Source organism: Ailuropoda melanoleuca, chromosome 7 (genome assembly GCF_002007445.2).
Source record: "Ailuropoda melanoleuca isolate Jingjing chromosome 7, ASM200744v2, whole genome shotgun sequence".
In the NCBI taxonomy this organism is placed as follows: domain Eukaryota; kingdom Metazoa; phylum Chordata; class Mammalia; order Carnivora; family Ursidae; genus Ailuropoda; species Ailuropoda melanoleuca.
Genome location: NC_048224.1, coordinates 112471876 through 112497904, shown reverse-complemented (window position 1 = coordinate 112497904; position 26029 = coordinate 112471876). Strand labels below are relative to the sequence as shown.

Genomic DNA, 26029 nt, shown 5'->3' with positions numbered 1-26029 from the left:
ATCACAGTAATAAAATCATGGCACGACAAAGCAGTATAGTATGTGATTATGAGCACAGGCTCCAGAGCCAGACTCCCTAGGACTGAACTCTGGTTTTGTCTGCTTACGAGCTCTGTGATTTGGGGGAAGACAGTTAACCTTTTTGTATCTCTTTTCTTGTCTTCTGTGAAATGAGGCCAACAGTAGTACCTATCTTATAGGTTGTAGTAGTGGTTAAATAAATTAAAACTTGAAATGTGCTTATAACAGAGCCCACAGCTAGTACTGAATCAAGGTTATAGTATTATTGTCTTCCTAGACCTAATCAGTCTGAAATTATCTTGTTTGTTTAATAGCTTGATCTGTTTGTTGTCTGTCCCTTCCATTCTAAACTCCAAGCTCCGCAAGGGTAAGAATCTTACTGCCTATTTTCTTCACTTGCAAAGCCCCAGCACCTGAAAGGCGTCTGATAAATATTTGTTGAATGATTAACTGAATAGATAAATAACACTCAATAAATTACTTAATCCCTTGAAGCCATTATTTTCTTTATGTAAAATGTGGATGATATGTTACTGCGAGGATTAACAGAAATAATTTTATGTCCTTGGAACAATGTATAGCACAAAATTGATATAGGTGTGTGTCTAAATAATTGTATCTGTTATCCATTCTACTCAAAAGATTCTTTATCCTCTTGCTTTGTTTCTATCCTCCTTAATGGCTTTACTACTCATCTGGTTGCCTCAGATAAAAACCTCAGTCTTCTGTTTTTCCACCCCTTCTCCTCATCCACACCTAATTGTTCAGTACATTCTATCTATCCTACCTCTTAAATGTCTCTAATCCATCTTCTCATTCCCCACTAGTTTAGATGCACATGATTTCTTGCTTAGCCTATTTTAAACAACCTTCTGATTGCTTGCTCTTCTTTTCCACTCTCAACCCTAAAGCATCTGCTTTATTGTAGCCAGTATTCTAGAATATAAATTTGATTATCTCACTACCTTGTTTAATAACCTTTGGTGATGCCCATTGTCCTCAAATTAAGGCCCAAATTTCTTCATAAGTATGTGAGGCTCTTTACAACATGACTTGAGCTTTGGCCTTTTTGTGTCTGCTCCAACCTTCCCCTTCTTATACTCTGCTTTGACATGCTGAATTTTGACCAGATTCGCCATGTTATGACATGCCTTTGCACCTTTGCTCATGCCTCTTCCTTTGTTTTCCCTGGCCCTCCCCATTAACCTCTCCCTTTTTATTCTGCCTTGTTAATTCTTCCACAGTTGTTACTCTATTTGTGAAGCCCTCCCATGAGTTCCTAAGACAGAAGAAACACTTTCCTCTTGTTCTTCCCATTGTTCTTATATTATTAAGGGTCACGTGGTATACTGACAAGTTCCATGACTGATGCTCAGTTAATCTAATGGCTAGCTTCTTGGAGCTAAGACATATTTATAAAAATGCATGCAATATGTGTAGCTGTATAAAATACATGTAAGTGTGTGTATGACTCTGTGTGTGTGTGTGTGTTCCTTCTCTGAAGACTGGCAGACGGAAGGAGTCCTTATACCCTAATATTCCATGCTGCAACATGGAGAGAACTAACCAGGGAATTGAGATTTTGAGCTTTCTTGAAGCTTAAAGTACAAAGAGTTTACAAGGACAGGAAATCCCAAGATTCTTGGCATTTTCTCCAAGTGAGGAGAGCAGAGGGATTTCCTGAGGTTTTCCTGGGTCATACTAGAGATTGGGAGCAAGAAAGGGGAAAGGAGGAGGTGGGGTTGCTGGGCTTCTGGACAAGATTTCTCATCTGAGTCTCCTTACTTGAACTGGGTTTATCCTGCCTTGATCTGTTTCCATGCTGACTCTGAGCTGTGGCTCCTTCTTGGTTCACACTTCTGCTCTTCCTAAACTGTGTCTCAAGACATCCCAGTACCACTCAGACTGCTCCTGTCTTTTGGCTTCCTCAGCAGCATGTCTGGTCTTGCTGGCCTTGGCTATTGTCCCTTCTTGACCTATTCTGGCCTTTTTTACTTCTCATGATTCTGCTCTGACAAACGCCACAATTCCTGGTATTTGACCCCAGCCTGATCTGATGACTGATTCTGCTATGCCCTTTGGTTTTCCCGGAAGGGGAACTTGTAGACTGTCAGGGGAGCCTGATGATACCCTGGGGCCAGACTGTGACAGCCAGGTGTGCTCGGGCCCCTCAGCCGCCTGAGGGGCCCTTCCCTGGGTATTCAGCTAGTTGGGGATGGACAGTTACTGCAGTTTTCTGTCAACTTGTCTTTATTGTATTGATAAGATATTTTAGGAGCCTGCGATGCATGCTGATGACTAAGCAGGAAGGTTGTCGGGAAGATTAGGGACTGCTTGAGAACAAGAATGTCTTCTACTTCTGTTTTCCTTTCTCATATTCCCTCAGCATACTTTTAAGTCCTTAGTAACTGTCATCAGAGTGATAATTACAGGGTGGCTGGATCACAGTTTTTTGTTGTTGTTGTTTTATTTTGTTTTAGATTGTTTCTTGTGTTAATAAACATCTCCTTTGGAATTGGGAGAATAAAAAAATAGATTGTTCCTCATGATGAGAGAGAGGTTGATTTAACTGTAGTGAAAAATGTATAGATAGATACTAGTCCAGAGATTTTTAAGTATGCTTTTTTTATATAGCAATAGCTGTCCTCTTAAACTGTTGAGATTTTGTTGTTAAGGTTATTATATTTTGGGAAAACATACAAGTCCTTTATTCCTTTTAGAACTGTAAAAAGATATGAAATAGCATGTCATAGGTTATTTCCTTCCACGAAAGATTAGGATCCCCACTGATATCCTGTAAACTTCAAGGCTGATCTTTTCTTTTGGGGCAGAAAATTAGGGCATTTCTATGTGGAATTGAAATGAAATATATTTATCAAATAAAATGGAATTTATTCCATAGTAAAAAGAATAGTCCATTGTCACAGGCAGTATATAAATTAGCCCTTTTTAGAGACCACAAAAGGAAATCTCTTCCTCTTCAATTTACATATGCAGCCCAACACTAAGGTTGTTTTGTTAAGAATTTCTAGGTTTCTCGGCAAGAATTTTCAGCCTCACAATTTTCAACTACAAATGCATGGTTAGTTTAATAAATGCACCAAAAAAACCACTTCCTTTAAAATTGTATTAATAATGTGAGCTGTTATTTTAAAACTCGGCTCTCCATTTGAAAGCTTGCAAAGCAGACTGTACCTTAATCTTTAAACAGTACTTCTGAGAGGTAGGAGGAGGAAAAATGGCTGCATGGGCCTTAATTCTTTATCTAGTTCCACTGTCCATGTGACCTTTGTCTTTAAGGAGGAAATTGTGACTTTTTTTTATTCTTGCAAATGTTGAAGCACTTTCTATTGTATGCTAAAACTAAGATGCAGCATAATATAGCTGGTATTTTTTTATTCCTCAATATTAGACCCCGGGACAAGTACCTGTGTGAGGCTTAGGCCCTAAAATTTCGCATTTAAAATTTTGCTTATTTCACATAAGTAGCATTGTTTCCTTATAGTTGAAGATGCCTGCTGATTATGCATGAGGTAGACAAAATGATCATGTATACTTTCTGTCGTTAGCACACTTTAAGATGGGGCTTTCAAACTTGTGGTTTGGGTTCCGATTTAGTCCTCATAGCTCTGGTTAAAGGAGATACCCTCTTTGGGTTGGCATTTGTTGGGGTGAGCTGTCTGTGCTAGTTTCCTGAAAGGCTACTCTAATAAATGATGTTTGGAAATTGCAAAATATTCTTGAACTTGTGCCTAAAATATAGTAGGTTTTTGATAAATATTTATCAATTGTGTGCATACATATCTGTATGTCTTCCTACATCTTGATCCCTTATTTCCTCTCCATGTTCTATTAGCAGATGTATGTATTAGTAAATATTACAACAATCCTAGTTACTTAACTGTGTGTACAGACTGTGTGCTCAGCAGTCCTAGCTTGTATTTTATGTTACTTTACAGTATAAATAGGTACTTGTATTACTGAAGAAGGGATCTCAATGTTCAGGCACTTGATATAATGTCAGACATGGCATTTGGACTCAAATACACTTGAATTCAAATCCTATTCCTGCCACTTTCTGCAAATCCTTGAATAAGGGACAGTCTTTTTAAGCTTGTCATTTCTTGTCTTTAAAATAAAAATAACAGATCCTCCTTTATTAGGTCCGACAGGACAATTAAATAAAAAAGATAATATATAACGAGCATATAGCTATGTGCTTGATTCAGGTAAACATTTAATAAATTGTGATTGCTGCTGTTATGTTTGTCGCTGTCATTATCAGTAGTGGTCAGGCTACTGTTAAAGACTGACTTGTTACACTTACTCTTGTTAAATTCCATCATGCAAGTTCACTTAATTAATTTATTTATTTGATGATGGGCTATTTCTTTCTTTCTTTATTTGATGATGGTCCAGAAAACAGAAATGTTGTTTTGAGTCTTCAGGGGGGAGGAATTTCTTCCTCTTCTCTTAGTGTGGCTCGTATTATTTAACATGTTTTTGTGGAAGCAGCTTGTGTGGCTAGGATTGGTCATAGATGGTACTTTTATGATTAATAAATTCTCTAAGAATGTAGAATTTTCATCACTGGGTGTTTAATTTTAAAAAGAGAAAACTCTTGAGACACTGGCAAGTCATACAGCTCTTCAGCAGATAGAAATGTATCAGCCACTTCCCAAAGCCTCCCTAGTAGTTTAAAGACAATGCCCTTGACAGTCCTCCTGACACATACACAAGGTTGAGACAGATATAGGTAAACACATAAACAACTCTTTGGAAACAGATGAGAACGAAAGACCCCCCCCCCCAAAGTACAGTTTTGAGCTTCCTACAGTCCTGGTCCTCTCTGAAATATGCCCCTCTGCCCACCCTGCATGCACAAGCACAAGGCAGAACACAGTACTTGGGCCTCTCCCTTTTTTTCCCACCCCTATCAAAATTCATGTTTCTGAAGAGTTCATATTATAAGCTTTCTTCAGTTACCTGTAATCAAAAAGAGGAGTTTGCAAATTTAAGGAATCTCTAACTGGTGAATTTTGCTTTAGGAAAAAATATTTGGAAAGGGAAAAGGATAATGGAATGTTCTTCCCTTTGAAGCCCTACCTCTCTTCTATGTTTAAAATAAGATATTTTTTAAAATCTCTGAAAGTCACGGAAAGAGAAGATATGCAGCAGCAGTTGTGTAAACAGGCAACTGTACAATAAAATTCCCTCTATGAATGGGTTATTCTTTAAAAAAACTTTCAAGACTCACTGAAGTTTACTTGGTTTTCTTACATATCAACTATTCCTTTAGTGTAGGTAATCCTCACTTTGCACAGTTGTAGAGGGCCATAAAAAAGGCCATTCAAATAAAAACCATGAAAAGCAGTCTTAATAATCAATGGGAAAAATCAGGTTGCTTTATAAACTTTAATAATTTTTGTCAAGACATTAAATCTCTTGCTGTCAGCTATAAATGTATATGGAAACGAAAAAAGTAAAACTAATATTTAGTACACTAATATTTATGTAGTGTAATTTAAAACATTAGAAACATTGTGAAGTATTTTATTTCGTTGTAAAAAACCTGTGGAGAATAATCTGAATAGTGCTTGTCTTCCTATCCTATAACTTATGATATGTAGCTAGCATCTTTTCTAATGCCTTGACGAATTGTCATACTCCTAAGTTTGCATCAGCTTCCAACCTTTTATCCTTAATGCTTTCAATGTTGTGAAATATCTCCATATTGCTTTAATGTGAAGTTTTTTGCCAGCCTGTCACTTCCTCTAGACATCTTTATTCTTTTCATCACAACTACTTTTCTCATTTAGGTCAATAAGTTTGCCGCTCCCAGTTTCCTCAGGCATTGCTAGGGTCTGTCAAATGGTGACAGTTTCAACATTTCCATGGTCAGTTCTTCAATAACTGCATTTACATTTGATTCCAATTTGACTTCTAGCATTGATAATTATTCAGTTCTTTGCCACACCTTCCTTTTTGTTGGCCAGTTCTGTCTTTTGATTATCCATTCTTGTAAAATGTATGTGACAGTACTACATGTGTTACTGCCTGTGTGTGAACCGAATAACAGATGCAAAGTGACCACTTTCAGACTTTGAAAGAAATGACCCGATTGGTCACTGATGCGCATGTTATTTATGTACTGTTTTGTGAACTGAAAAGCAAGTATTGAAATTTTTATTTTATGCAGTTTCATGCAGTTAGCTACATTAATATAATGTGGTAAATTTTAGCCACGTTGTTAAGTAACTGGTATTATTTACCTAAACTGTGGCAACTGAAATTTACGCATATCAGAAGCATGTACAGCAAGGATATCAGTGCTGGAAAACTGGCACATAGTCCAGATCATAAAAGCTGGTCCGGATCCAGAGATTGCTTTCACTTTGTTTCCTAATTACTACCCCATCTAGCAAGTAAGGAAAAGATATGAAATCAAAGATGCATGGAGGGGCAGGTGGGTTCCCTTCTCTGATGTCCCCCTATGTCCTGAAGATGTTTTGGAATTTTAGTGGTCTCAGCAACCACTGGGCTTCCTGACTTTATCTCTTTTGCTGGGGATGCCATTGAGAACTAGAGAGGCAAGTTAATTGCTCAAGTTCTCACAATTAGTTAATGGCAGCATGGCACTAGAAGTTAAATATTTTGGTACTTGGTTCTGGCATTTATTCTTTTACCACCTTTCCTTTCTTTTAATCCCCTTCAAGCACATCCTATTACTTCTGTGTAATGGGCTATGAGAAAATGTGGACTGAGGAGCTTTTCATTGTGAGTGATACTCTGTTCTAGGTGTAATACCTCAAAGGTCAAACTAATAGGACTTTCATTTCTCCTACTGCTAGTAGGGACAGGAATAATCTTGTACCTCTGTAGCTTTTTGGACAAGGGGAGCCCTAATCCAGATTGTATATATCTGTTAACATTGCAAGCTGCAAAATCCTTTAAGCTTCTCCTAGATTCCAGCATACTTCCGATATATCAGTTGCAGCTCCCAAACTGCTTTACGATGTTTTCTCTGACATAATGAAGCCTTTGGCCATCACTGCTACTTTGAAAATCAAAGCCTTTTGGTCTCTAATGGAATGTTTATAAAAATACTCCATTTTGAAATTTGCTCAGGAAAAGGAAGTATGGTAAATGATGTTAGAATTCCCTCTGGCTTGTCTTGGCATTGATTCATTTAATGTTATGTACTCTGGAAATATCTGGAATTAGTGTGAATAAGAGTATTAAAACTCAAAGATAAATAAGCTCTTATCTTCGTTGTCTTCTTTTATGGAAGTATAGCATCAGATATGCAGCCCTAATTGTTATTTCTATATGACTTGATTAATTTCCCTTTGCCAAATCTAATACAGTAATCGAGGGTAAGCTTAAAATTCCTAATAGCTATGTCAAAAGTCTCATATGTTTCCGTTCTTTTGCTAAGGTTAGAGTGTTAAAGATTTTATTTATTCATTTGACTGAGAGAGAGAGAGAGAGAGAAGAGAGCACGAGTGGGGGGGAGGGGCAGAGGGAGAGGGAGAAGCAGGCTCCCCACTGAGCAGGGAGCCTGATTCAGGGCTGTTTCCCAGGACCCTGGGATCATGACCTGAGCTGAAGGCAGATGCTTAACTGACTGAGCCACCCAAGTGCCTTAAGTGGCAGGTTTTTTTTAGAAGGAGCAGTATAAGATGGCAAGCCTGTAGTAAAAACAAAACAAAAAAGCCACAGAACTATGCTCTGTATGTGTTGTTCTCTCTTGCTTTCCTTGGTGTCAATGAAAAAGAAAAAAAAAAAAAACAGTCAAATGTATGAAACATTGTTTAGTTATATAGTGATTCAGAATACTTACATGTATGGGGCATCTGGGTGGCTCAGTCATTTGAATGACTGCCTTTGGCTCAGGTCATCCCGGAGTCCTGGGATGAAGTACCACAACAGGCTCCCTGCTCAGTGGGGAGTCTGCTTCTTCCTCTGCCCCCACCCTGCTCTCGTGCTCTCTCTCTCTCACATAAATAAATAAAATCTTAAAAAAAAAAATTACTTAACACGTAAAAGAGACCCAAGGACCTTTGGCTTATCCTTTGTTGTTGGCTCTGTCTTGATATAAGGCATCGATGCATCTTAAAGTAAGAAAATAACATTCAAGATGCATTTAATGAGGACTGCTGTATACCAGCAATTGTTCTAGGGAGCTAGCAGTGAATGTAAGTTGGTCAGACTCCCTACTTTCCTGGAGCTTATACTCTAGTGGGGGAGAGAGAGACAAAAATTTCATGGATTGATTAATTGATCAGTTCCATAGCTTTCACTATGCATTTCTGTTAGTTTGCCCACCAGCACAGGCCTCTTATTAGCATGGTAAAAAGGTCTGATCACTCAAAGTATTAGACTTGTAAAGTATTGAAATGGAACTTTGGGGAATTGAGGGCAGTGACCTTTTAGAAAACAGCCAGCTCCATCAGTGACTTCTGCTTGCTGTCCCTGTCATATGTGCTCCATTGCTGGCCTTTGTGTAGTTCTTAGGGCACTTCAGCTTTCTCTCTGAAGTAACACAGAATACATGGTTGGGGCTGTCATTTTGACTTCAACTCAGAACCATTTGTTAACTTATTTTAAAAACATTAAAAAAAATAAACATAGGGACAAATGTAGCATCTTAAAGTGACATGTTTAGGGGCGCCTGGGTGGCACAGTTGTTAAGCGTCTGCCTTCGGCTCAGGGCGTGATCCTGGCATTCTGGGATCAAGCCCCACATCAGGCTCCTCCGCTGGGAGCCTGCTTCTTCCTCTCCCACTCCCCCTGCTTGTGTTCCCTCTCTCGCTGGCTGTCTCTCTCTGTCAAATAAATAAATAAAATCTTTTAAAAAAATAAATAAATAAAGTGACATGTTTGAAATTCCATGTTAAAACCTGCTAATAAAAAGCTGCTAATATTTTGGGAAACATTTCATATTTGTCACTAGTCTTTCCTTATGTAAACGTCTAAGTTCCCAAGGACATCCTTTGGTAATAGCTTACTCACCTATCTAGTAACATTATTTGATTTTAAATTGTTTGATTTTTGGGCACTTGGGTGTCTCAGTCGGTTAAGTGTCCTACTCTTGATTTCAGCTCAGGTCATGATCTTAGGGTTGTGGGATCGAGCCTCATATCGGGCTCCCTGCTCAGTGAGGAGTCTGCTTGTCTCCCTCTCTGTCCTTCTCCCTGCTTGTGCTCTCTCTCTCTCTCTTTAAAATAAATAAATCTTTAAAACAATTGTTTGATTTTTTTTTCTTCTGAGTTTACCTTTATTGTAAAAATCGCACTTAAGAAAAAGATAAATTTTATCTTGGTAAGTAAATTTAAGGCTGTCACTTTTGCTGTTTGCATTAAATAAACATGCTACACATTTTTTCCATTTAAAAATATGTGGGTTATTTGATTATAGAGTAGTTGCAGTCAAGAACTTACATTTTTGCTGATGTCCTTAAGATAGTCATTGCTCTTTAAAATCCTCTTGCGAAACTACAGCTCTATTAGATAGTACATTTATAAACTAAAACATTTTTCTCTAACAAAGAAGGAAAAACTACCATCATTCATTTAACCAGATACTCATAGTAGTAATAAACTTGGTTTTAAAACAGGGAGGCTTGTTATTGTAGTTGGTTTTGTTATTGTTATACGTGTGGTTTTTGCTTTGTTTTTTAGAGGTTGAAGGGAGTATGCTCTTTCTGGGAGTTCAGTTAGTTAATTGCAGTGATTAGATCAATATTCAGTACTGAGTCTTTTAAGGCCCTTCTTTTTTTTTTTTTTTTTTTTAAAGATTTTATTTATTTATTTATTTGACAGAGAGAGACAGCCAGCGAGAGAGGGAACACAAGCAGGGGGAGTGGGAGAGGAAGAAGCAGGCTCATAGTGGAGGAGCCTGATGTGGGGCTCGATCCCGTAACGCCGGGATCACGCCCTGAGCTGAAGGCAGACGCCCAACCGCTGTGCCACCCAGGCGCCCCTTTTAAGGCCCTTCTAAACCTGAGATTTTATGAATCTGTATTTACTTTTGCCCTGCTTTTTTCCCCCAGTAGTGACCGGAGCAGGAATTGTGTCAGAGTAAGCTAGAGAGTGAATTGGGCTGTAGTGTAAGAGGAGGTGTTGGGCGTTGAGTGGGTCAGAGCACATGTAGTGGTTGTCTCTAAAGGGGTAATTACTGTGGGTTTCTTCTTTATTTTTTTTTTAAATACCTAGTATATTCTCTTAATTGTAATAACTTTTTAAAAAAAGATTATTTATTTATTTCAGAGAGAGAGAGCATAATTGGGGGTGGGAGGGAACAGAAGGAGAAGGGAGGCAGACTCCCTGCTGAGCCGGAGCCTGGGCAGGGCTTGATCCCACAACCCTGAGATCTAGACCTGAGCCGAAACCAAGAAACCACCCAGGCACCCCTTAATTGTAATTATTTTTATAATTAGGGGGGAAAAGAAGAAAAAGATAAACCCATAGATTAAAAAAAATTTTTTTTTTAGAAGCCACCTTCTCAAATACTTTCCTCCAAACAGACAATCCATGAATTCTTTAAGATGGGTCAATATTTAAATCATCAAAAAGATTATAGAAAGAGGCTCTTTAAAAGAACTTTTGTGGAGAGGAGTATTTTTCATGAGGTTAGAATGCGAGGCTTATGTTTATTGGGTCATAAGAAGCAGTTTCTTAAAAGGTAGAATTTTCTTTGATGTTCAGATGGAATTTAAGGTAGATAGTTTATATCCATTGGGGTGGGACAGTGTTACTGATCTTTGTATCCCCAGCTCCAGATATACCATCAGCCCATACTAGGTGCTCAAAACTGTTCTCTGAGCTGAGCCTAGTACCCGTTCTTTTTTTTTTTTTTTTTAAGATTTATTTTCATTTATTTGAGAGAGAACATGCTAGTGAGCATGCAAGGGGAGGGGCAGAGGGAGAGGATATCAAGCGGACTCCACGCTGAGGGCAGAGCACCACTCAGGGCTCAGTCTCACGACCCTGAAATCATGACCTAAACAGAAATCAAGAGTCAGTCACTCAAGCAACTGAGCCACCCAGGTACCTCCCATACCCACTCTTTTTTTTTTTAAAGATTGTATTTATTTATTTATTTGACAGAGATAGAGACAGCCAGCGAGAGAGGGAACACAAGCAGGGGGAGTGGGAGAGGAAGAAGCAGGCTCATAGCGGAGGAGCCTGATGTGGGGCTCGATCCCATAACGCCGGGATCACGCCCTGAGCCGAAGGCAGACGCCCAACCGCTGTGCCACCCAGGCGCCCCTCCCATACCCATTAAGGGAATAATGAAAACGAGATAATCCTGAGTAAAAGAAGTGAATTTTTGATATGTTCTTTTTCAGTTACTCTCAAAAAGGTTCCTTTTCAGAAAATGTGCAAATGTTTTATGTGTAATATATTGGAACCACAAGCACTGACTTTGTATTTCAAAGTTGGAAGAAATGAGATTGATGTCCCACACAGTTGTAAAATGCCAAAAATAAGTAGAACTGGAATGAATTAAAGCCCAGTGTTCAGAAAGGCTAAGTAAAAGCTTCAGATCAAGAGTGGCTATAATTGAAAGGGTCCAAATAAGTATTTAAAACCACCCCTGCTGGGACTGCTAAGATTTCTGAATTTCAAATTGGCATTTTATGTTTGACAAGGTGACATTGTATAAGAAATGTATTGTAAAGCACTGCTGTACAATAGGAAAATGATTGAATGTAAATATTTCAAGATGTGGACCACTGTTCAAATGTTATCATAAATCTTTGCCATTGTTTTAGGGGATAACCCTGCATGCATATATGAGCTGAATTGATAGAGTTAGCTCTTGGAAAGGAAATCAGCAGTGAGTTTCTGCCTTTCTGCCACTACTAATCTGATTTGACCACAGGAGTATCCTATTAGATCTTTGCCATTGTTATCATATGCATATTATTATATAAAGTGGAAAAACTCTTTTCTGAAAATACTACCTCTGGCATCGCTTTTGACCTGTTCATCGAGTGGTCTGAAATGTCACTGGTATGTGAAATTGAAATAGGTTGATACAGTTTGCACTCTTAAACTTTGAAAAGGAAAGAAAAAACTTGAACTGTAAAGTTAACTATCTTTCCATTCCTTGTAGGTTTGGAAGGTTTACAGTAGCTGCTCTTCAGTCCAAAGTAGAACAGCATGAACGTGAAACCAATCGTCTCAAGAAAGCTCTGGAACGAAGTGATAAGTATATAGAAGAACTAGAGTCTCAAATTGCACAGCTAAAAAATTCAAGTGAAGAGAAGGAAGCTATGAATTCCGTTTGCCAGAGAGCACTTTCTACAGATGGCAAGGGGAGCATAGGCAACGAGGAGGATATGGCATCAAAGAATCAAGGTGATGGTGCCAGAAAGCAGCTTGGCTCATCCACCTCAAGTTCTCACCTGGCAAAACCTTCTAGCAGTTCTGCCAGGCAGGAAAGCACCAGCAAAACAGAACCAAATTGTTCTAAGAACAAAGACCTATATCAAAAACAGGTGGAAATAATGTTAGATGTGACAGATACAAGTATGGATACTTATTTGGAAAGAGAATGGGGTAATAAGCGAAGTGATTGTATACCCTACAAAGATGAAGAGCTTTATGATCTTCCAGCTCCTTGTACTCCTTTGTCCCTTAGTTGCCTGCAGCTCAGTACTCCAGAAAATAGAGAGAGCCCTGTAGTCAAAGCAGTAGGTTCCAAAAAGCACTCAAACCATCTCAGAAAATTGGTGTTTGATGATTTTTGTGATTCTCCAAACGTTTGTAATAAAGATTCATCAGAAGATGATAGGAGTGAAAATGAAAAGAAATCAGAATGTTTTACTTCCTCAAAGACAGGGTTTTGGGACTGTTGTTCCACAAGCTATGCCCAAAACTTGGATTTTGAAAGCCCAGAGGGGAACACAATAGCAAATTCTGTTGGAGAAATTACTCTAAAATTAAGTGAGAAGTCAGGCTCATGCTTATCTAAGAGGTTGAATTCTATTCGTTCTTTTGAAATGAATCGGACAAGAACATCCAGTGAAGCATCCATGGACGCAGCTTACCTTGACAAAATCTCTGAGCTGGATTCAATGATGTCGGAATCAGACAATAGCAAGAGCCCCTGTAATAATGGTTTTAAGTCAGTGGATTTGGATGGGTTATCAAAGTCATCTCAAGGCAGTGAATTTCTTGAGGAACCAGAGAAGTTGGAAGAAAGAACTAAGGCAAACCTTTCCAAAGGTTCTCTAACTACTGATCAGTTAGAAAATGGAAATGATTGGAAACCCACTTCTTTTTTTCTCCTCTCTCCATCTGACCAAGAAATGAATGAAGATTTTTCTCTCCATACCAGTTCTAACCCAGGTACTAATGAAATCAAACCTCCAAGCTGTTTGTTTCAGACTGAGTTTTCCCAGGGTGTTTTGTTAAGCAGTTCACACCGGCTATTTGAAGATCAGAGGTTTGGGTCGTCTTTATTTAAGATGACCTCAGAGATGCATGGTCTTCATAACCACCTTCAGTCTCCTTGGTCTACTTCCTTTGTGCCTGAGAAGAGGAATAAAAATATGAATCAATCAACGAAAAGAAAAATCCAGAGCAGTCTTTCCAATGCAAGCCCATCAAAAGCAACTAAAAGTTGACTCTTTAGAAAGGTGTCATTCATGTTTTTGTCCTGAGAGGAATAATAAGTTTTTAAAATTACTTTTTTCCCTCATAAAAGTTCTGTATGATTTTGAATTGATAATCTGTAGTCAAATGTCAGGTCAGAATGGTGGATTAGCCTGTACCCAAAGTACTTTTGTTCATTTTAAAGAATTTGTCCTTTTTCAGTTTCATTTGGGCATCTTTTTAACCAGAAAAGATAAGGAGAAGGTTTCTTTTTATATGTATCTGGTTTAGGTGTATTTTGTTTGCTTGGGTCTTGATTTAGCTGTTAGATACAGTGGCCTGTTAATGAGCCTTGGTTGTCTTCAGAACTTGGATTTCTTAAATAAAACTTTTTGGGTTGTCTACACACTGCTCATAAGACACTTGAGTTTCTTTAAAGCTTTCCTAGGATGGAAATAATTTTGCCTGCCCTTTTTTATTTATGTTTAGTGATGGCTCATCTTTTAGGCAGGGCCACATGGGATGGAGAAATAGCACTCTAACCTTAGTCTAATATTCATTTACTTTTCTTTTTAGGTTTTGTGTATGTATGTTTGCATTTTTAACATTGTGTTCTGTACAGTTTTTGTGAGAACATTTTGCTAGAATGAAAGAGTACAGTTTTTATATGAAAATACTTGTTTTATGTCAGGTAGTTTTCATTTCCTCATCTTTTTGTGTGTGTCAAAAATCAGAAATTGAACCTACTTTGGAAAGAAGGCATAGAATGGTTGGTTGGGTTTGGGGGAGCCTAAGCTTGGTAGCTTCATTGTTCCATATACACAGGTGCAGAAGCTCTCTTTGCCAAATTCTTGATCCACTTTCATCCCAGGGGAGCTTTTTTTGGAGTGAAGTTCTTGTTTGCATGTTACTATTCTTTGTGGAAACTCTGTATGCATGGTAGCATTCTTGCTTGCACTGTTCTCCTTACTAAGAAAAAGAAGTTTTAGTTGGCTAATAGAATTATCTTTTATGTCAGACAGAATTTTTTTTTCATGAAGAGTGTTGAGATGAGAATAGGTGAGCTAAGCACAATTTTTAATTTAGGATCTGAAAAAGTATATTCTGTACATGTTTGGTATGCCTATATAGGCCTTTAAAAATGGTTTGTATGCTAATAACTTGTTTATCTAATGTGCACTGAACATTTTACATTAATACTGTACTGTTTTACGTTAATACTGCATGCTTTTCTATGTGAATTGAATAAAGGATGTCATAAGCACTGTAATCCTTGATGTTGTCTCAGATATTGAGTTAGCCTATAATGATCAGTAAAACTCACCCTTTTTAATTAATCTTATAGGGGTTGACAAACTATGGACCATGGACCAAATCTGGCCTACACCTGTTTTTTGTGAAAAGCCTGTGAAGTAAAAATAGTTTTTACACTTTTTAATGGTTTTTAAGAATCCAAAAAATCTTCCATAATACCGGAAAATGGTACAAAATTCAAATTTCAGTGTTTCTAAATAAAGTCTTACTAGAACGCAGCTACACTCCTTTGTTTACATGTTATCTATGACTGCTTCTGCATTGCAGTGGCGGAGTTGAATAGTTGCCACTGAGACCATATGGCCCACAAAGCCTAAAATATTTACTGTTTGGCCTTTTACAGAAAAATTTGCTGACCCCTGTTAATAGTAGACTCTAAGGATTCAATGAAACCATAAACGTGTAACAAATCACTTTTATGATTTGGAGAATCATGCCTTCCACTTTTAGAAATAATAAGGGCCAAAAAGAAAAGCTAACATGAAGCATAATTTTTATCATATATATTTTCCAATAAGTATTTGTGTGTTCTTTTTTCTTTTAATGTGTTAAAGTCAGTGGATACTTTTAGAGATATTAGTAGTTTAGATATCTTTGACAATATAATATATTTGAAATTCTATTAAATGTAAAAATCCACAATTTTTCTGAGTAAATAGAGTAAATTTGGGGGTAAGCCTCACTCTAATTCCGTCTATAACTCTTCTTTACTATGAATGTGTCAGTTTTTTTTTTTTTAAGATTTTATTTATTCAACAGAGATAGAGACAGCCAGCGAGAGAGGGAACACAAGCAAGGGGAGTGGGAGAGGAAGAAGCAGGCTCATAGCGGAGGAGCCTGATGTGGGGCTCGATCTTATAACACCAGGATCACGCCCTGAGCTGAAGGCAGACGCTTAACTGCTGTGCCACCCAGGCGTCCCCGAATGTGTCAGTTTTTAATCCATTAATCCAAATATATACTGATAGTGTGCCGTGGCAGTCCAGAATGTGTAACCTGATTTCGCGATGCCTAATCAGGGTTAGAGTGTCTCTCTCTACTGGACCAGAGCATTTCCCAGCTGCGTCAGAAATGTTGCTCCACCCTTCCCAAAACAATATTTCAGTATATTAACAATATATTAAATTAATCAAACCTGTGACATTTCTCAGGTGAAGGGAATAACCTGCAGGATTTTATTTTAATCACATATTCTCATTTGTACTCTTTACTTCTTTTACCATAATCTGATATGTCATGATAAATGTAATGGTTTCATATATTTTTAAGTGTATTGTATGCACACTCTAAAACAAACTTTTATTTAAACCAAGTACTTCACTAACTTCTATTTCCTTTAATCCTGTTTTCAAACTCTGTAAACCAAGAGCTGTTATCCTCAGTTTAAAATAAGTGATTTGAGGATTAGTGGTCACACAGCTGGAATGGGATAGAGCCGTGTCAGAGCTGGGCCCCTGACTCGAGAGCTTGTACTCTTCCTCCCTCACACATGAGAGTTCACATTTGTAGGCCAAAGGATGAATGGATTTGAAATTTCCAAGGGTTCCTTTTAAAGTACTACTTTAGAAATAGTAGCATGTTTCTTTTCAAGTAGCATTTTATTCCTGCCAATGTTCCAGGGTCTAACTCCACTACTAAGTGGAAACTCAGTGATGAGAGTTGTTTGTGTGCCACTTATATTTTATTTTTTTTAATTTTTATTGTGTTAATCAGCATACAGTACATCATTAGTTTTTGATGTAGTGTTCCATGGTTCATTGTTTGCGTATAACACCCAGTGTTACATGCAATACGTGCCCTCCTTAATACCCATCACCTGGCTAGCCCATCCCCCCCACTCCCCTCCCCTCTGAAACCCTCAGTTTGTTTCCTGGAGTCCATAGTCTCTGCCACTTTTAAATTTTGAAAGATTTGCATTGACTCTGACATTTAGATGAATTTAACCCTTCCTTATTGGGAGGGTTAGATAGTAGTAAAGGCTGTGTTAGAACAAGATGCACTTGTGATAAGGGAAGCAGACAGTAATCAGTCATGCCTATAAAAACAGCATCTTTTGATTGCTCATCTTTCTCAAATGTAATGGCTAAGGAAATGTGACATGATGCTAGGGTTTGTTTGTTTTTGACATGACTTTTAGTGTTCATCTTTTAATTTTCAAAACCTTAATCCCATTCACAATGATATTTTTTCCCCGTTTTAATGTATCAGCTGAGACTAAAATTGAAAATGGTAGACTTTAAGATTTATAGCCCCTTAATTTCAAATCTGCTTTGTATTCCTATAATTTCTTTTGTATCTACATTGGTTTAAAACTAAAGTTACCACTGAACAAGGGAAGAACTTCCGTCTTAAATCCTAAGGTGTTTCAGGAACTTGTTTCTGTATACTTGAATGGTTTTCAGTTTCAAAGTGTAATACATAGATTTTGTACCTGTGAATGATACTTGTAGAACATCAAAGTGAGATTAACAGTTTAACTTTATAGAGTATGGCCTATTAGATTAAAAGTATTTCCCAAAGCCTCATAAGAAGGTCTTTCATTCCTATTTGTGGGAGTCCTACAACACAGTCTTTGCCTGTGATGATGTAACCCAATCCTTTTAATAATACTTGGCAGAAAGAAAACCTTTTAAGCAATGATCTCAGAGTGCATAGTGAACATTTATTGCCTAATTCTCGGAACCCCACTCTGAGCGAGGAAACATCTATTAAGATGCAGAATTTTTTTAAAGAACCCATCTGGAGCTCAAGCTAGGGTGATCTTCAGTTTTATATGACAGAAGCAGCCTAGAATACTTTGAATTGGAGTTCCACTTCTTGAAATGGTAGATTCCAAGGTCTGCTGTGTCTTAAGAGGGAGCAGACCCCCTCTAATAAATGTTAGTTGGATTAACCAAGAGTGGAGAAGTGTGTGCCTTGTGTGGCACAATTTCGCGGTATCCAAGGGCAGGGATTTAGGCGTTTACCGAGACTTTCTGTGAGGACAGAGGAGCTAGTTCTGGTCCATTTTGATTCTCACAGCACGGTGAAAAAAGAAAAAGTCGGTGTGGGCGATAGCATGGAGCATCTTCACGGAAGTGCTGTTTGCACTGGGTCTTTAAGGATGAATAAGAGCTCGGTGTGGGAAAGGACGTCTCTTCTGCTTTGTTCGCTGTTCCTGTAGGGGCGCCTACTTCAAGGCCGTCTCAGAAGAGGTGCTGAAGGACCCATTGCCTAATGCCCTCGCTTCTGATTGAGAAAGGTTTCTAGATTGCTCCAGCCTGAGCTTGCAAGTTTGGCTTTGCTCCGCCTCCTCTAAGCGTCCCTGGAGACTCTAAGCTAGCCCTAGCCGCCGGGGCCGGCGGCCTGATGGCGAGACAGTGACTCCCTGGGCGCAGGAAGGCTCAGGAGGTGGCAGGGCTGGCCCATCATCTGTCCATTAAGCCGGGGCTTTGCGCTGCGAGGGCCGGAAGGCGCGACCTCGCTTCACTCACAGGGTCATCTTTGTGCTGGGGGTGGGGAGGTGAGGTCTAGCCCGCTAGTCTCGGCTCTGAGGCCCCTACCTCCCTCTGATTCCAACTCACCCCGCCTTCCCGGATTTCCGCAGCCAGCGCGGCTCTTCCCCCAACCCCCGCCCCCCGATCCCCCGGGAGGACAGACCCGCCGGTGCCCCTCGGGCCGGAATTTCCCGCGCTCTCGAGGGCGCTCTCAGCTGGTCCCGCCCAGGCCCCACCCGAAGAAACGACTTGCTTTGCGGTTTCCTTTCATTTTATTACCACTCGCGAAACCTGGCGATTAAGACGCGAAACCAACAAAGAGTTTTCTTTCCACCTTAACCTTGCACACAATCCTTTAACAAATTAATTAATCCTAATGAATTAACACTTCATTTATTTAAACGCGCTACAGTCCATGAATTAAATTTTCATGCAGTGATTAAAGGCTGTTAAAATATGCATGATTTCGTTAAAATTTTATAATAAATCAGGGCAATGTGTTACATGACAAGGCAACTATTTCCCAGTCCCTCGCAAGGGGCTTTGATTTGTGCGGGCGGCGAGGAGGAGGGGAGGCTGGCGGCGGCGCCGGCGAGCGCAGGAGCCCGGCGACAGGACCCAACTCCGCACTCTGGCGTTCGGACTCGCGGCTTCACGCTTTCCTCGGCGGCTTCTGGGCCCTCCTGGGGATCCTGCTCCTGCAGGCAGAGCTGAGCCCGCGGAGGGCGATGAGCGCCCGCCTCCGGGTCCCCGGAACTGCACTCGTACGCTGTCGGGGGTCCTCTGCTGTCCATTTGCGCCAGCCGAGCTCCCTCCAACCCCGGCCTGCGTGCGTCCGAATCGCAGCGGTGGGCAGGCGGCTATCTGAGGAGAGGGAAGGCGACACAATCTCCATCTCGTCGCATAGGGTCACTGGCGGGAGTGCGGGTTGTAGAGTAGGTTTGTTCGTTGTTGTTTTTAACCCGGGGACCTCGATCCCCTTCTCTGACCAGCGCGCTCTTCCGGTTTTGAAGGAGCCTGGGTGGAGCGGGGGCGACTTTGCTCTTCTTAGGATCTAAAGCATAGGGGGCCGTGGCCTGGTTTAGTGATAACAACATTGTTCACACGGACAGCGAAACTAGCGGGCGGGGGAGGCCATGCCCCTGTCAGGACCAGACTTAGTTGTCCTGCCTCGTCCGTAGATCTTTCACAAGGTAGGTTGGTTTTGAGTCCATAGAGAGATGAAGGTGGAGAAGGTGGAGATGAAAGGTAAATAGATAATTGATAGATGATAGATAATTGATAGATGATAGATAGATAGATAGATAGATAGATAGATAGATAGATGATTGATAGATCTCTACATATGTAACGCCAAGAGTGATAATGACCGGCAGTGAACTTTACTGGGACGCATCATCTCGGGGTAGCGTGGTGGACATCCAGGAAAATGGTCCCAACGGAAGTTGCGTTTGAATTAAATGGCCAGAAGAAAGAAGACAGTGGGGGTTTTGACTGGCTCACTCCAGAACCTTCTCCGCAGGTCTCAACTGGAATTCAGTCTGAACGCGGGACTGAAGCCTTAAGGAGATCACCAAGGGCCTCGATAACTCACTCAGCTCAGCTTTGGGGAGAGGGACGAGCTGCCCGAGTGCGGGCGGGGCGCGGTAGAAAGGGAGGACAAGGCCTCCAGGAAATCTTCTAGCTCCCGGCAGCAAGAGCGTGGCTCTGAAGTCGCTGCTTGGGCAGGGCTGGGCCCTGAGGCTGGCAGAGAGCAGGGCCACCGCCCCAAATCGGACGGGGTGGGCGCTGCGGCCGTGCGGTCTGCGTGGGGGAGGTCTGAGGACCACGGCAGGACCGGCGAGGAGCCCGGGCCCCTAACAGCAGGAGAGACGGGATCGGCCTGCGCGAGGAGTAGCGCTCACAGAAACCTAGCATCGAGGCAGCCCAGGCTTAGCCCTGGGAAGGCGGCCAAGAGCGGAAGCAAAAAGTTCCGCCCCAGTAGCGTCTCCCTTCCACCCTTCAGACAAAAAGTGTCGGAGCGCGAAGGCGCCGCCCGGCCCACCCAAGCGCAGCTCCCTTTCAAGAGAACCGACCCCCACCCCCTACTCTGGGCCTGCTCCTCCCCTTCCTGCCCCTGCACACTGCTTAAAAACAACCCAGAAGGCCTCTGGAGCCCGCCAGCTCTGAGCTCTGGGGGCGACCCCTGCACGCAGAGCTCTGGCTGCGCTGTGAAATGTACCTAGTTTCAAACTGGCAACTGCCCGCGGGAACCGGGGCACCCCGGGTCTGGGAGGTGCAGAGCTCCCGCCCGGGCCGCCAGAACCCGAGGTGGCCGGCCTGCAGGGAGGGCCAGATCCCCGGGTTCAGGCCAGAAAGTGGAGCCCGATACCTTCCTCCTATACACACACGCGAACTCCATGCACTTAAGGAGACATTCTTCAGGGCCAAACCCCTATTCTTGAATCCGAACAAATAACTCGGGTTCAATCCCAGAGGGGTGTGTGTATGTGTGTGTGTGTGTGTGTGTGTGTTGTGTGTGTGCGTGCGCGCGCGTGTTTGTTGTGTGTGTGCGTGTGCGCGCAGGTAGCGGTTGCTGAGGGCAGCGCTGATCTTCCCCGCACCCTTCTGGAAGGAAAAAGGCAGCCCGAGTGGGCTGCAGCTGTCAGGCGCGCTTTCCTGATCAGCGGAGGTGGGTGGGTGTCTAAGGTAAGGAGAGGTCACTCCCAGCAGCGCCGGCCCTTGAACAGCGCCTCTCTCGCAGGCCCTCACTCCAACCAAGGAATCTCTGCTCTCTGAGCTCGGGGAAAAAGCAGCTGCCAAAGGAGATGTGAAGTGGGACCTGCCAAAGGAGGAGGAGAAAATTAATTAATGAGGGAAAGAAATGTGTCTCTGATCCAGATGATAGACTCCCTATCCCTGGGGGCGGAAATTCCTTGGAAATCAATAGCTGTGCATTCATTATCCCCCTCTTGATAAAATGCAAAGCTATGAGATGGGGGAGGGGAGAATCTGTGTTGGTCATTAAACAAGAAGGAAGGGGGGTACCTTTCCAGGAATCTATGCCAAGGCTCAGACCCCATGTGAGCATCATTAGCACAAGCAGGGGCCAACTAGTTACTGCACTTGCCAAACCGGGAAAACAAAGCAGTGACATATTGGTGAGCCTCAGCCCACCACCCTCTTCTTTCACTGCCATGGGGGAAGTAGAGAAAGACTTCATAAGGTCCAAGGAACTGCTGGCCGATCAGCCACTGTGCCCGATTCTCTAGCCTGGGGCCAAGGCCAGCAGGGATGTGGCCAGACAAGTGACCTAGCATCATCTCCCACCCCATCCCATGTTTCTGTCCAATTCCCTCTCTTTGCACCTGTCACACCTGTACCATAGCACCCCTTCAACCTGGGGCTGCCCCACTCTTAGAGACTGCCACCTCCTGGAGGGCAGATACCCATTTTTTACACCTCATTTTTCTCTCCAGTGTCTTGCCCTGGCCCAGACTGGTGATTACCAAGCACGGAGGGAAGAAAGTAAAGGAGACAGTAAATGAGGGAGGGATGAAATTATTGAACTCCAAAAAAGAACAAGCTGCTATCAAGATTTACAGCTCTGCATGGCGACAACACACCTCTTTGGCCCAGTCTCCATCTTCCTGTTAGGAAGAGAGGAGACCCTTTGCTATTCTTCCTGCTTGCCCCCCATTAACCCTGGCTTGTTGAACTCTCTGGCTCTTACTCCTGGCCCTCCCCATCTGCCTTCTCTTTCTTCCTACACACCGGTATTTTCTGATGGGGCATTTTTACTCTTGTGAAAAGCACCTTGCTAGGTACCACGGTGGACACAGATGTGCCCTAAATGGGCTTCCAGTCCATTGGTTAGGGGGTGGGTTGGGAATTGAACCCACAGCCCTCGTATTTCTAGCTCCAGGAAAAGCTGAGATATTCTGGACTAAAGTTTGGCTTCACCCCAAGGTGTGGTGGGAAGAAAGGAGTCCAAAGAAATGTGAACTAGGGGAGGAGTCTCCGCAGGCCTGTGAACTCCTGATCTCTGGCAGGGTGTCTAACTTCTCGGTTTCCTGGTGCTCTCCAAGAGTCATAGTGTAAGTCCAGGGGAGTTTTCAGTATGGGGGGTGGCTGGCCTCGCTCCCTGGGGGTCCACTTTGGAGGAACCTGTGCTGTTTGAGGTTCTGTCTCCCACGCAGCCTTCCGGGTCTCTAAAGGCCAGCGTTTTGGGAACGGGCAGGATCTAGGCTCTCGCCCTCTGTGGGACCCATCCTTTCCCTAGTGAGAGATCTCAGGGAACCGCCACCTTGGGTATCAGGAAGGATTAGGTTAAGCCTGGACACCCGGTGTGACAGCTACCTTAGGACTCACTCGCTCCCTCCAGCGATGTCCTGCTCCTCGTCCATTCACGGTAGAGATAAGTTGCATTTAGCACTCCCAGGGGACCACGTAATGGATGGAAACGCACGGCTCCTCTCCCACCAGCAACTGAACATCTTTCTTACTCCCCTCCCTGGCTGCAATGGGGGAGGAGGGTAGAGAGGAAAGAAAAGAAAGAAAATGCCATGGTGACGCCTGTGGGCTTTTCTTGGAATTTGAGTATTGAGTGGGCATGCTAAATACGGACACGTTTAGGACACGTTTATCCGAAGAAAAGATCCACACGAACGCAAATTGAGAGATGAGAGCTGCTCTTTGGTGGAAATCCAGACCTCTTTGGTGTGGGAGAGACCAGAAAGATTATTTATCTGATCTCTGCCTCCCATAAGTAGCCCCTCCATGCTCTCCAGCTCTCCTGCCGCAGATGTGATAACATCTGGGCTGTTATTATCACCCGGGGCAAGCGCTGTGTCCCTGGGGACTCGGCACCTGAACTGTATTTCTCCCTGGAGGCCCTTGATCTGCCTGCCACACAAGGGCCATATAACAGGTTGGCTAATTGATTCATTCTCCTTAGGTTTTGATTTCACAATAAGAGAATATGTAAAAAATAAAGTCTAGACCAGAGCTTAGGTTTCTTTCTTTCAAATTGGTTAGAATTAATATTTTAATCACACTTTCCTAGAAACTGGCTTGATCCTGTCTCCTATTGGAGAAGGGTATATGTGTATACACACACACACACACACACAAACACACAGAGAGATAAGATGCAAAGAAGCCAAAACGATGGAAGGGTAAAGAAAGTTCTCAACATCTTAATTCTTTTTTCTCTGAAGCGATTTCCTTTTCCCGGAGTTTCCAGCATAAATGTTTGTGTGTGTGTGTGTGTGTGTGTGTGTGTGTGTGTGTGTGTACACTGATGAGAGGAAAGGATCCCAACAACACCCTGTTAACTATTTTTCCTTTTGATTACTAGAAGCCTCAGATCACCCGGAGCTCGTTTGAAATGTGGGTTTGTACACGGTTAAAGGAGACAAACAATAAGAGAAATGCACAATTTCATTTCAACAGCGGTTCCCTAGTAGAAAGCACACGCTCCTTGGGGCTCCTAAGTGGCTGTCACTGTCGGTGCCTGACACAGTTATATTCACAACAACAACAACAACAACAAAGTATGCGGAGGAAATTAAATTATATGGAAATCAATAGCGTCTGACTGCTTCAAACAAATATCTGTCACCACGATTATTCTCCAGGAACCTATTTATAAACCTTGAAAGAAACAGGTTCTTGCAGCAAAAGACAGCATCTTCTGCATTTCTGTGTTGTTATTTATACTGTATACAGAGGAATGCGCGGGCATAATGTAACATACAAATACCCAGCTGTATACATTATATAACAGCTTGTTAGACATCCCGGAGTGGAGGTGTGCCTAAGTAAAGCGCATATATTCCGGGCTTGCGATGGGATGGGGAGAGCTTGAGAGAGGGAAAGCACCAAGGGGCTTGTGAGCATCTTGTCTTTCTCCCCCTAAAAGGTGCATACCCTGAGACAATAGCTAGCCCTTTTGATCTTTCCAGAGCGGCGGTGGGAAAGGTGAGGCGTGCAGTGCGCATGCCCGGGTAGCTACAGGTGCATCACCTGCGCTGTCCTTGCTGGTGGTCACTATAAGAGCGGCTCCCAAGCGCCTGTCTCGGCCGAGCGAGCGCGCGCGCGCGCAGACGCACGGCGCCGCGGAGAGAGAGAGAGCGCGCGTCAGACAGACAGAGACAGCTGATGCCTGTCAGCGCGGCGGGGCCGGGAGCTCTCGCGAGAGCTCCCCGAACCGGCCGCGAGAAGTGGGGCTCAGGTGTAAGAGGAGTGCATCCCGTCGGCGCGCGGGGCTAGAGCTCTAGGAGAAGTGGGATCGCGAGGCCGGTGCGCGGCGCTCTGCACGGTCAAAGGGAGCGCCGGGCGGCAGCGGCGGCAGCAGAGGAGCAGCAGCAGCCCCGGCGCGGCCGCCGCCTCCGTGCCGCCAGGCGCCTCGGCTGCAGCCTCCGAAGGGAGGCCGGGGGAGTCGGCGTGCGCACTTTCCGGCAGACTTTCAGAGTGTTTGTGGATTTACATGCCAAGCCATCAAGATGATGTCTATGAACAGCAAGCAGCCTCACTTTGCCATGCATCCCACCCTCCCTGAGCACAAGTACCCGTCGCTGCACTCCAGCTCTGAGGCCATCCGGCGGGCCTGCCTGCCCACGCCGCCGGTAAGCGCCCCACGCCCGCGGCCCCGGCCCGCGCGCCTGCCCCCCTCCCCGTCTCCGAGACACTGCATGTCGGGTGATGTGCGCCAGGTCCAGGTGCTGGGTTTTGCGGGCAGGGGTTTTTAGAGGAATCCCGCTGCGAGGCACGTTTTGTCCGGTGGCGCTTAATGTCGTGTTCCCGTCGCCTCTGCCTCCTGTCGGGCGCCTGCGATCAGAGTGGGGAGCGCTGGGGCCATGACTCTCGACTTCCCTCCACTTTCTCCGTTAATTTCACGCCTCGGAAAGGCGGTCTCTCTGCGTGTTCGGGTGCGTGACACGGGTCCCCAGCTGCGAGTTACATCTCCATTTCTTCTTCTTTTCCCCTTCCTTTTTGGTCTCTTACACCGGTTCCCGGAATGTGTTCTTGTGTCCCCCTCTCCCCTGCACCTGTCCCTCTCCCTACACTCACGTCCCTTCTCATCTGTCCCCCCTGTCTCGCCCTCAATGTGCTCCCCATTCCGTCTTTCCCGGTCTCCGCTATCCCCACCCCCGTTGTTGTTATTTTGGTTGCTTTGTGTTTGGTTTGCCCTTTGCTTGTGCTTTCCGGCTTGTGTGTGGTTTTGTTTTGTGTTCTTGCTTTTTTTTGTTTTGTGGTTTTTTTGTTGTTTGTTTTTGTTTTGGTTTGGTTTGTGTCGCCTGCAGCTGCAGAGCAACCTCTTCGCCAGCCTAGACGAAACGCTGCTGGCGCGGGCAGAGGCGCTGGCGGCCGTGGACATCGCCGTGTCCCAGGGCAAGAGCCACCCATTCAAGCCAGACGCCACGTACCACACGATGAACAGCGTGCCATGCACGTCCACATCCACCGTGCCGCTGGCGCACCACCACCACCACCACCATCACCACCAGGCGCTCGAGCCTGGCGACCTGCTGGACCACATTTCGTCGCCCTCGCTCGCGCTCATGGCCGGCGCGGGTGGCGCGGGCGCGGCCGGCGGCGGCGGCGGCGCCCACCGACGGCCCGGGGGGC

General features: G+C 43.4%; 2 protein-coding genes across 2 annotated transcripts in view; both read left to right on the top strand.

Annotated features, from left to right (window-relative positions):
* Nucleotides 1-14895, top strand: part of OBI1 (ORC ubiquitin ligase 1) — a 43025-nt gene extending 28130 nt beyond the window's left edge. Inside the window, exon 6 of the mRNA XM_002919979.4 lies at nucleotides 12145-14895. Coding sequence (XP_002920025.1) covers nucleotides 12145-13660 — 1516 coding nt within the window. The 3' untranslated portion in view covers nucleotides 13661-14895. The remainder of the gene's footprint in view (nucleotides 1-12144) is intronic.
* A 9699-nt stretch (nucleotides 14896-24594) lies between these two features.
* The window catches only part of POU4F1 (POU class 4 homeobox 1), a 4551-nt gene continuing 3116 nt past the window's right edge, over nucleotides 24595-26029 (top strand). The window contains 3 exon segments of the mRNA XM_034663805.1: nucleotides 24595-25026; nucleotides 25705-26013; nucleotides 26015-26027. Of these exon segments, the coding sequence (XP_034519696.1) occupies nucleotides 24904-25026; nucleotides 25705-26013; nucleotides 26015-26027 (445 nt within the window). The 5' untranslated portion in view covers nucleotides 24595-24903.